The following is a 12,650-nucleotide window of genomic DNA, read 5'->3' as shown; positions in this document are numbered from 1 at the left end:
ATAGAAAGTTTGAGGAGCTTGCAAAGGCTCTTTATTCTTGCAGGCCAAGCCCTGCAACCAGCTCTAGCTGAACTTTCAGTACGTCAAACTGGACTAGGGCAATAAACATGACCTAGTTTTTCACGATTTCCTTTTAATACAGCAACTACCTTCGCTCTTTATGTGGATGCCCTCCTAGATCCTAAAATGGGTGGCAAGTTTCCAAAATGGCGCCAACCTATTTACATGCACAGAAGGCTGAAAGCCTAGAGAGCTGAAGCTGCCTGTAAAAAGCACCTCTCATGTATGGCTTTTCAAAGACGTCTATTTGGAGACGAACCTGGCCAACTCTAAGAATTCACAGGAGGAACGGTTTAACTCCCACAGCATAAGATCCCAAACCCCCCCCTCAAAAACACAGACCACTCTACCCAGTCTAAGTTCAAAAATCCTTTTGATGCAAGACTTGGGCCACAAAGCCTAGCAAGTCTTCCTCACAAAGTGTGTAATATCTTCTTTTACAATGAGAAATAGATCCATGACATGGTATTCAAACTATACAACATGAAGATGTTAATGAAAAATTTCTGAGACTATGTATTGCAAGTTCGCTCAGCTGTCAAGCAAATCTTGGAATACAGTTTAAGTAACTCTTACTCAATGCAGTTATCAAAACAAGAGAAATATGCATTTCTACCACTAGGGGGCACTGCAGGGGAAAGGCTCCGGTTTAGTTTGCCCATGGGCTTCATCTTGCACCTCCTACAGTTAGACGAATGTTCCGATACAGTAGATCAGTGGTCTGCAAACTACAGACCTTTGCTTGCCATTATCCGACCCTTTGGGAACTGTTCCTTTCACGAATACAGAACACCATTACTCCTACCGACACCAATAATGGGGTATTATTCCTTCTACTGACGCCAATAATGGGGTATTATTCCTCCCGCTAATGATGGGGGTATTATTCCTCCGCTATCAATGATGGGGTACTCTTCCTCCCACTGACAACAATGGGCCACCATTTCTCACACCAATGTCCATCCCCCCTAAGGCTTCATACACACTGTATTACAGGTCGGAGCCGCTGTAATAACCGCCAAATGTTAGTACAACCACCTCCCCTGCTGAGCTATTGTGTTTAAAAGGCATTTAAAAAGGGGTAAATCTAAATGTCCTATTTTTCAAAGAAAATCAATGGAAGCATACCAATTTCTCTCATTACAGTTTAACGAGCCTACACAAAAAAAATGTATTTCCTTGTAAGGAAGGATAGAGAATTCACCTTCACCAAGTAGGAAACATTTGATGTCTACAGACTCAGAAAGAGGATGCAAATTATCTAAAATCAATGATGCTGTGCAACAGCCAAGATGTGCCAAGAAGAGAATGATGCACAGCATCTACCAGAGTTCCAAAAGGGAGAATCATTAGGGCTTAGATGTGCAAACTAAATGTTCAATATGCAGGACTGGAGGTACTTATTGGTTTACTCCAAGGAGCAAGCAAGCACATTTTCTGCCCTCAACCCAAACTTTTCTCTAGGGCCCTGCCACCACTTGCTCACTCCATCTTAAGGTCCATCTGCAAGAAAGGGAGAACAAGTCACCTGGAAGAATTATTTTTAGGATGTCTAATTAGAGACCTCCTCTGCATCACGCTGTTCACTTTTTCTGGAAGGAATGGAAAATAAGTGAAAGATGAGAGAAAGATACAGTATAAACACGGTTCCTGTATTTTACAGGTAGCAAGATCCCTCATTAATGTGTGCGCTTGTCAGAGTGTAGTGTCTACCGCTTTTTTTCATGAGAACTCGAGGACCAAACCCAGAACATATAGTAGGCAACATTAACCCAAGACTACAGTATTCCCCTCCTACTGGCACACTACAGCCCCCCCAGAGTATGTGACAGACAAATATTTTAGTGTTTTTTTAAATTCCTCAGTATCTGCCAAATGCAAATATTTGTAACTAGTTTAATTAGTAGCTTACCTGAAAGAGAGTGTAGCCAGTGTAATATTCGAACAGGATACATCCTAAGCTCCACACATCGCATGGCTGAGACCAGCCCAGCTCTACAAAAAACAACGTTATTCCAAAATGTCATGTGTGCAATACAACCATACAATGGCATTTTACATCATGTCAGTGTCAATATGTTAAGAGCACAAGGGCACATGCACTTACTAGCTGCCCTCTTTTACAGTACATACGAGTCTGCCAAAGAGCACTTGGAGTTCATTAAAGCTTTTTAGGTCTTGATCAAGGGGCCTGAAACTTGTTGGCCGATTTTTCATCTTCCCATCATGAAGTTTATCATCATTAAGGCTACTTTCACACTGGGGAGGCATAAGGAGCTTTTCGGGTGCTAATTTTAAGTCCTAAAAAAGATCTGATGTCTATACATTTGTTTGGCGCCCTTATTGGTCTGTCTACATGTGGATTCTCAATCTGGGTGGCCACTCCTTCCCAAGGTCCCCCCTTCCTTCCCATTTTGTGTTGAGCTGTAGAACTAGACCCATTAAGCCCAAGTATTGACATTACACACCTACTGAAAGCTTGTGTCGAGCACCTTGCTTCCACCTTGTTTATGAATCAGACTGCCTGGATTCTTAAACTGTGCGATTCTCCCCAGATTGGACAGATATTCATGCTAATATTCAGCTGCAACAAACGTTAAGTCACTGGACCTCCTGATCTGACGATCACTACAGCAAATATGCCACAGTTCTACATATAGGCAGCACAATTAGGATGGTGGCACAAGCCCTATTTTTCAGCCAGAACTTTATCTGCTGTGATAATTTTTAGTTGAATGCTGCTGCCAGTTTTACCACCTATCTTAATTGTTCAGTAACCAGTCTGCCACCACTAAAGTATTGCACATAAGTAAAAAAAAAAAAAAAAAAAAAAAGTGTATAAGCTATAAGAAAAACGCTTAAATGTGTATCTGCCACAACTTTTTACATAATTTGGTAGTGCTTGGGCAACATCTATGATCACTGTTATCTTGGGTCCAATCTAGTGGAAATGGTCATGAACATGGTACTCACCCAAAATAACCTCAGGAGGGCGATAGTGGCGCGTAGCCACGATCGTAGTATGGTATTCGTGATCAAACGTGGCACTTCCAAAGTCTACTAGACGGATACTGGAATTTTTTATACGTTTCTCATCACATTTCTACAAGAACATAAAGAAATAATGTGGATTAGCATTAAAAGTTTTTATACAAATTCCTAAAATGTACATGAAAGAATATTTAATATATTACGGGTTCTATGCCTGTATATTTTATTATAGTGTAGCGGTGCACATACTGCCAAGTTCAAAAGATCCACACACAGTTGTCTGACCCTCCATTTATCATTCTTTAGACACAATGAAGAGTCACTTGCTTTACCTTGCAGTATTTTTATTGTAGAGTTAACTTGGGTAGAGTATAATGACATGGGATGCCCATAGATATTAGCACATTGGTAATTTACATTCTAAAAGATGAGGCACAGCAAAGATTGTGGTTTAGTGAGCTGCGTCACTGCGGACTATTGCTCCCTTGTGTGCTGCACCGATTCCTGCAGAATATTACTTTAAAGAATTTCTTGTGAGAAGTCACTCTGAATGACTGAGGTGATAAGTTATCCAAATGCTGGCCCTGTGTCCGGAGCGTATCCTCACAGACCCCCCTGCGACCCCATAGTCCTAATAGCAAATGGTAACTGCCGGACTACTAGGCCCAAATGTTCCAGTGAAGGAAAGGCAGAGAGTTCCCCATTAAATTTAGAGTCTAATTGTAACATCATGCTGTAAAGCAGTGGTCCCCAACCTTTTTGGCACAGAGGACCGGTGTTGTGGCATAGAATCACGTCACCTGCCACCAGGTGCGGATTGCCACATCACCTGCCACCAGGTGCGGATTGCCACGTCACCTGCCACCAGGTGCGGATTGCCACATCACCTGATGTGGTTTTCCACCTGCCATTAGATTTTTTTTGTGTCACCTGCCATGGTGGCAGCACAGGCCAGTGAGGGAGAACAGCATTAATGCGGGGCGGGCGGTGAGAGATGAGTATAGCAGCCCCGGCGTGGGCGGAAGTGCCGTGTTCTGGGCAGTCGGTGAGAGATGATATCATCTCTCTGCTCCCGCACCTCGCCACAGTATAGTAGCTCCGCCGTTTGGGCGGAAGTGTCGTGATCCGGCGGGCGGTGAGAGATGTCATCTCTCTGCTTGCCTGCTTCCCGCACCTCACACAGTGCAGCCTTCGCAGCCCCGCTGCAAATAGGCCACGGCCCGGCAGTGGGCCGCGGACCGGGGGTTGGGGAACCCTACTGTATAGGACTGACCGTGCAACATCCTGTCTAAGACACCCCCTTGTGACTTTCAGTTACTAGGGGCAACAGCAGATATTCACAAGCCTCTTCAATAGACTCCTCCGGTCCCATCACTTACTGTCATGTACCCACTGACTTTCTCCATGGTCCCCGGTCTATGGAAGAGACATGGTTCAACCACACAGTCCAGCAGTAACAGTTCCATAACTTATTTCTTTTCATCTTGAATTCCTCCTATGCGGTGTTTGAAGAAAAGTGGTCCTCATCCAGGACTTTCAAATCGGCACCAAGTAGGCCCTGAGCCTGGAGCCTTCACACAGAAAACACTACTGCTCCGTCTTCTTTCCTCTCAGGACTCCTCCCCAGTGGCATGTTACCTCAGCTTATATAGCAGGCCCGCCCCCTGCCAATCCTAGTTGGGGATTGATCAGAGCTGCCATACAAGCTGCCTGCCACTCCAATCCCAGGCCCTGCCTCCTTCTCTGTACATTCTGCCCAGAGACAGGGGAGGCGCCTTAGGACTAGAGCACAGGTGGCCACACCCACTGCTACACAGACACTCCCAGATCAAAACAACCAGGCCTGGCATAAGGCACAGGCCTGACTAGATTTGCCTGCATGGACAGTTAAAAAAAAAAAAAACTATTTCTACACATACCAAAAAGGTAGTGGGCTCTACACTAAGAAAATATCAAAACCTTATACAAAAAGTGAAAAACAGCAGCACACACTTGGAAACTGCCTAAAGGTTTACTGCAAGCTCATGAGGAATATGAATTATTCAACCAACACTGTGCTGCTGCTTTAAGTCCCCTTTCACACTGGGGCATTTTTCAGGCGCTTCAATGCTAGAAATAGTGCCTGTAAAGCACCTGAAAGAAGCCTCATCTGCAGTCCCATTGTGAAAGCCTGAGTGCTTTCACACTGAGGCGCTGTGCTGGCAGGGCATTCAAAAAAAATAAAAAGTCCTGCAAGCAGCATCTTTGCAGTGCTTTAGGGAGCGGTGAATTCACTGCTCCTAAAGCGCCCCTTCCCATTGAAATCAATAGGAAGCGCCTTGAACCTATACTGCCTCTAGGAGGTGCCGACAGTGTAAAGGGGCACCAAGAATAGTAAAGCCCAGCTTCAGACAGGTTTTTTTTTCCCCCCATATCCGATAGAATGTTGAGTTACTTGTCAGATTTTTATTGTACCAGTGACACCCTGACATGGAGAGCTTCAGGAGGACATAAAGGGAGGGGAAATATCCCTAAAAAGGGATGCAGACACCAAAATTACCCTTAGGTCTATACACCTATGTGCGTTACCACAATTCATGGCAGAGCACATTGAGAGTAATGGCACTTTCATTGTAATGTCAATGCACTAAACCAACATACCTACATAGCAGTGCGCTACTATGCACAGTGTGTGGGGGGGAAAAATGGTGCATGTCTAATTTTTAATGCATTGGCAGCCTGTCCAAATGTATGAAATGCACCAATATTACACACATTTAACGCACTGCTATAGAATTTCTAATCCCATCACACTTCAGCTCTCACATCTGATGCAGTAGAGAAAGTAGAGAGGAGACATTGCTGGAAGTGGCAGCAGAGGAGGCCCTACCATACTCTGAGCGGCTTTACTTGCTACAAATTTCTGGAGGAGATTGTTTGTAGCTTTCTGGAGAGTGAAGCACCTGAATGAGTGCAATACCTGTCTGATGGAAGTAAAGGACGAAGATTGGCATCTCTGCTCCTGTGATTATAGCCAAATCATTGCAGCTGTTTATTTGGACATTTTTGTGTGTGTGTATGTGTATGTGTATGTGTATGTGTATATGTGTATATATATATATATATATATATATATATATATATATATAAAGTCGTCAGGCTTGTGTGCATTCGCTCACATAGGATTGTTTTTATTTTTTTGCATTTTATTGCAATCCCACGGTTGGGCATTATTTTCACCTATAACATATTTGCCCTAATTTACTATTCAAGCTATTCAAATAATTTCAGCACCATCACCCAGTTTACGTCAGGTACAGAATATTTGTCAGTTTCAGGATAATCATCCAATTTGCACTAGCGCACTTTTTTCTAGGGATAGCGAGGATTATTTACATTATACCTCACATCTGATGCACCAGAATTTTTTTTTATATTTCTGCTATAGGCCTATTGATTCAGCGATAACTGTTAACAAGCTGCATTCACACCTGAGCAGCAAGGAAGCCTTGCATTTTTGTCATGACTTGAGTAGGCTGCCCAATGCTCCAAAAACCTGCCAAAGTAACTCCTGTGAGGCCCCTTTCAGACGTGCGGACCGTATGTCCGCTTTTTCATCCATCCGTTTGCGGATGAAAAAGGGACATACATTGGTTCTATGTGATTGCGGGTGTCAGCGGATGAACATCCGCTGACAACCGTAATCACCCGCCTCCGCAAAGATCCGATTTTGCAGATGGAAGAAAACCCTATTTTTTCTTCCGTCTGCGGATCGGATGAACACGGATCGGATGAATTACTGGTTTATAGCCACATAACCTGTGACCCGGATGCCCAAAGTTCTGTGAAAGACAAGAGTCCCCTAGGCACAGAGGATAGGAAAAAGTGCAAGAAATTGGAAATTATTGTCTGCCACTGCAAAGTGTAGATGAATGGAAAATGCAGATAGACGTCTTGGTCGTCTGTAAATGCCATATAGTTTCCACTTGTCTCAGAGGTAGTTATTGACATTAGGGCCGAAACAACTAAACGATTAATCCAGGGCTCGACAAATCCCGGGCGCCAGGTCGCCATGGCGACTAGAAATAGGGTCCTGGCGACTTGGCTTGGAAGGGGGGCAAAAAAAAAAAAAAAAAGTTTTTTTTGTGAGCTGGTGCCATCTGGTGGTGAGCCGTTGGTATTACAAGTTATTACCACCAGATGTGAAAGCTGGCGCCATCTGGTGGTGGCCGTTGGTATTACAAGTTAAACAGCAATTCTAATGTAATTTTTCACTATTTTCACTGCCATCTTCTTCCCTCTAATTAGAACCCCCAAACACTATATATATTTTTTATCCTAACACCCTGGAGAATAAAATGGCGATCATTGCAATACTTTCTGTCATGCCGTATTTGCGCAGCGGTCTTACAAGCGCACTTTTTTTGGGAAAAAATTACACTTTTTTAAATTAAAAAATAAGACAACAGTAAAGTTATCCCCATTTTTTTTAATATTATGAAAGATAATGTTACGCCGAGTAAATTCATACCCAACATGTCACGCTTCAAAATTGCGTCCGCTCGTGGAATGCCGACAAATCTTCATAGGCGACGTTTAAAAAAATCTACAGGTTGCATGTTTTGAGTTACAGAGGAGGTCTAGGGCTAGAATTATTGCTCTCGCTCTACCAATCGCGGTGATACCTCACATGTGTGGTTTGAACACCGTTTCCATATGCGGGCGCTGCTCACGTATGTGTTCGCTTCCTCGCGCAAGCTCGTCGGGACGGGGCGCGTTTTCTGGCTCCTAACTTTTTTAGCTGGCTCCTAGATTCCAAGCAAATTTGTCAACCCCTGGATTAATCGACAACTAATCGATGAAATTAATCGATTACAATTTTCATAATCTATTAATCGGCCAGTAACATAATGGGGTTAAAAAAACAAAAAAGCTAATTGCTACTGTAAATATTACTTTCACTGTCCCACAGTAAAAAAATTAACCCCTTGCAGTAGCAATTATTTGCTCTTTTTGTACTTATTTTAGTTTTTTTAACCCCATTATGTTACTAAACATTTCAGGCATGGGGTCACACCTCTGTTTTGGTGCTTTTTGCAGAAACACACTACAGTTCATTTACATGTTTTCCTATGGGACATGTTCACATCCATGATTTTTTTTCAGCTGCTGCGTATTTGGAAAGGGTAAGGACTTTTTAACCACTTCCATACCGGGCACTTACGCCCCTTCCTGCCCAAGCCAATTTTCAGCTTTCAGCACTGTCGCACTTTGAATGACAATTGCGCGGTCGTGCTACACTGTACCCAAACAATTTTTTTATCATTTTGTTCCCACAAATAGAGCTTTCTTTTGGTGGTATTTGATCATCTCTGCGGTTTTTATTTTTTGCGCTATAAACAAAAGAAGAGTGACAATTTTAAAAAAAACACACTATTTTTTACTTTTTTATTTAATAAATATCACAATTTTTTTTAAAAAACTTTTTTTTCCCTCAGTTTAGGCCGATACGTATTCTTCTACATATTTTTGGTAAAAAAAATTGCAATGATCATATATTGATTGGTTTGCGCAAAAGTTATAGCGTTTACAAAATAGCTGATAGATTTATGGCATTTTTATTTTATTAATTTTTTTACTAGTATTGGCTGCGATTTGCGATTTTTTTACTGTCACCGTGACATTGCGGCGAACACATCGGACACTTTTGACACTTTTTGGCGCCATTCACATTTATACAGCGATTAATGCGATAAAAATGCACTAATTACTGTATAAATGTGACTGGCATTCAAGGGGTTAACACTAGGGGGTGAGGGAGGGGTTAATATGTGTACCTGTATTGTGTTCTAACTGTGGGGGAAGGGGGGTGACTGGGGGAGGTGACCGATCTATGTCCCTATGTACAAGGGACACAGATCGGTCTCCTCTCTCCCCTGACAGGACGTGGAGCTCTGTGTTTACACACAGAGCTCCACGTCCCTGCTCTGTCGTTACCGATCGCGGGTACCTGGCAGACATCGCGACCGCCAGGCACGCGCATCGGCATCTCAGGGACGCGCCGCCGGCGCGGCCCCCAGTGGCCGCAGGAATACAGGACGTCATATGACGTCCTGTTGAATATTCAGAGTCACCGTGGAGCCGTCATTTGACGATGGCCCGGTACTCTACTGGTTAAACGGTGCCATTTTTTTTGGTTCAATATACTTCAATGGAGAAGCTGCAGAAAAGCATGTAATGTGTTTTTGTGGCAATTTGTGTTTTGTAATCTGCCCAACAAATTGGCCCCAAAAAAATGTAAAAATTCTAATTTTTTTTTTATCTTTTTAAGGCTATTATCCGATTAATCTAAACAATCTGGCAACTAATCGATTATGAAAATCGTTAGTTGCAGCCCTAATTGACATTGCAGATGGTGAGGTGGTATAAATTTGAACACCATTTTATGCCGCTTGAAACCACCAATTGAACCCACAGGTCTGGGGTATATGTAACCCAGGAGGGAGAAAAAAAAACAACAGATGCCCCTACCCTTAGGAGAAGGGACACCCCTTCAATGGAGAAGACGTGGTGGGCTTTGTGGCCAAGAATTGCCAAAAGGGCTGAACTTAGATGTTGAAGCCTGAGGCTCTATATTTTGAAGTAAAAGCTCCTGAGGTGGAGGTTGGGTCTTCTGCTGTGGAAGTAGAGCCTTCCCCTCTTGTGGCATCTTAAACTTGTCAAGGGCCTCCCTAAAAAGATATCCCCCTTCAAAATGGCACATTTGTGAGGCGACTCTACAAGCGGCAGCTGTCCAACCTTTGAGCTTGGGCCTGCAAGTGTAAAGACAACCTTTAAGAGCATCCCAAACTTCCTATCTGCAGAATCTTTGAATGAAGGAACATCTTCAACTGGTACAGCGATCTGTTTGGTTAAGACAGACGGCAGGATTAATTCCTGGAACAGACCACTTCCTAATGAACTCTTTCCACTGGACAGAGTTCAGACAAAATTTTCAGGGGCATGAAAACCTTTTCTGGCATGAGCCAACCATCTTAGTTTTCCCATTCTATTTGTTCATTAATGGGGAATGTCTTTAGATTTGGCAGGTCTCTTTATACTTAAGAGTAAGGCGAGACAGAGGAGAATCAAGGGCAGCAATGCTGAAGCATACAGAAGCGAGCATAACCACACTAGCAAGCATGTTGTATAAAGATGGGAGTGGTACGCTTATTCAATAAAGTGCCATAAAGTAATACATCCAAACATGTATAAAGCTGCAAGTGCATAGTAGTCTGGGGGTACGAAATCTTCCACAGCCCGTTCTAACCTCCTTTGGGCATATCAGGATCTGACTGGGATACAGAGTGCCTACAGGTGTGGGGGGCTGCCAAGTGCCTACAGGTGTGAGGGGAAGGTCTTCCGAGTACCTACAGGTGTGAGGGAACATCGTGACCCAGCGATGTGCATGAGAAGCCTTGGCTCTCCAAGGACTCTCCCTCATTGGCTGATTAATCATGTCAACTGACCCGAGTGACCTGATGAGGAGGTGGGGGGTGGAGCCGTGGCTCTGAGTGTGAATAGACACGCAGAGCAGCCGCTTGCGAGTGTACCCCCAAGCAGCTTTCTGTAGGGGCAATTTACAAGAGAGGAGGGGCCAGAAGCGTCGGCACAGACCCAGGAAGAGGAGGATCGAGACACCTGCTCTGTGCAAAACCACTGCAAATAGCATTTAAGTAGAAGGTCCTATTGAACCAGACAAAATTTGAACTTTGTATGGCCGCTCTTAGTCTCCATTTCCACTTGAGCAGGTTTGGCATGATAAAAAGGAATCAATGTAGACAGTTAAATTTCCTTCATTTGAAATGCACATTAAAACACAGGCTGACATATTCCTATTGACCTTAATAAATTTATAGTGGACTGTTCAGCAGCTGCATTTGACTTGCTATGCATTGCATTCTTTTGAGAACTGTCCTATTAAAGTGTAAGTTCTGTCCTATTAAGGTGAACGTACACAGGACCCCCTCCTCAACCCCTCGGGGACGTTTTGGAGATTACGCCGAGGGGGATTTCTAACCATGGTCCGGTGAGGGGGCGGAGATAGCAGGGCTCAGAACAGGAAATTACTGTGCTGCAGGTCAGCGGGAAGTTGGGGAGGGGGTCCTGTGTAAGTTCACCATACAGATATTTCTGTAAAGGTGAACTTACCCTTTAAGGTGTACTGGAACTGCAGGTTGAACCCAATTAAATGCATGTGTTTGAGTAGTGTTCCTTATGATTGGAAAATACTACATACAAGACCACCCATCTACACAATCCTTCAATTCATATGACAGTTTCTACCATTATTAGTCAATGGCAGTATTCAAATGTCTAAATTGTTTCAAGGCCAACGACATTCCCAAAAGTGGACAGGGTCTTGTTGAATATTTGTGTAAAGCAAGACCTCTCACCTTATCCTCATTGTAAGCATTGATAAATTCTGAACTGACAAACAGTATGTTCTCTGGTTTCAGATCTGTGTGAGTCAGCTTGTGGTCATGCAGAACTGCAAAATAAAAAGCCAAATTATACAATTTTTCAAATACAGTGTGACAAAGTATTGCAACAACCATTTTATTCTCTAGGGGATAGATGGATGGAGATAGATAGATAGATAGATAGATAGATGGAGATAGATAGATGGAGATATATATATATATATATCTATCTATCTATCTATCTATCTCCATCTATCCATCTATCTCCATCTATCCATCTATCTCCATCTATCCATCTATCTCCATCTATCCATCTATCTCCATCTATCCATCTATCTCCATCTATCCATCTATCTCCATCTATCCATCTATCTCCATCTATCCATCTATCTCCATCTATCCATCTATCTCCATCTATCCATCTATCTCCATCTATCCATCTATCTCCATCTATCCATCTATCTCCATCTATCCATCTATCTCCATCTATCCATCTATCTCCATCTATCCATCTATCTCCATCTATCTCCATCTATCCATCTATCTCCATCTATCCATCTATCTCCATCTATCCATCTATCTCCATCTATCCATCTATCTCCATCTATCCATCTATCTCCATCTATCCATCTATCTCCATCTATCCATCTATCTCCATCTATCTATCTATCTCCATCTATCTATCTATCTCCATCTATCTATCTATCTATCTATCTCCATCTATCTATCTATCTCCATCTATCTATCTATCTATCTATCTATCTATCTCCATCTATCTATCTCCATCTATCTATCTATCTATCTCCATCTATCTATCTATCTATCTCCATCTATCTCCATCTATCTATCTCCATCTATCTCCATCTATCTATCTATCTCCATCTATCTATATCAATCTATCTATATCAATCTATCTATATCAATCTATCTATATCAATCTATCTATATCAATCTATCTATATCAATCTATCTATATCAATCTATCTATATCAATCTATCTATATCAATCTATCTATATCAATCTATCTATATCAATCTATCTATATCAATCTATCTATATCAATCTATCTATATCAATCTATCTATATCAATCTATCTATATCCATTTTTTTTTTTTAAAACACGCAAACAAACCCGTTATAAAAAGCCAGATTTTTA

At 42.4% G+C, this 12,650-nt stretch overlaps 1 protein-coding gene across 2 annotated transcripts in view; it reads right to left on the bottom strand.

Annotated features, from left to right (window-relative positions):
- CLK3 (CDC like kinase 3) overlaps positions 1 to 12,650 on the bottom strand; it is a 42,960-nt gene that overhangs the window by 5,345 nt on the left and 24,965 nt on the right. For both annotated transcript variants that reach the window (XM_040342949.1, XM_040342950.1), the window contains 3 exons: positions 11,466 to 11,560; positions 3,034 to 3,163; positions 1,973 to 2,055 (listed from right to left, as the gene is read on the bottom strand). In XM_040342949.1, the coding sequence (XP_040198883.1) occupies positions 1,973 to 2,055; positions 3,034 to 3,163; positions 11,466 to 11,560 (308 nt within the window). The remainder of the gene's footprint in view (positions 1 to 1,972; positions 2,056 to 3,033; positions 3,164 to 11,465; positions 11,561 to 12,650) is intronic.

The sequence above is a fragment of the Rana temporaria genome, chromosome 3, assembly GCF_905171775.1.
Source record: "Rana temporaria chromosome 3, aRanTem1.1, whole genome shotgun sequence".
NCBI lineage: Eukaryota > Metazoa > Chordata > Amphibia > Anura > Ranidae > Rana > Rana temporaria.
Note: the sequence above shows the minus strand (reverse complement) of the source record. Positions and strands in the feature narration are given on the sequence as shown.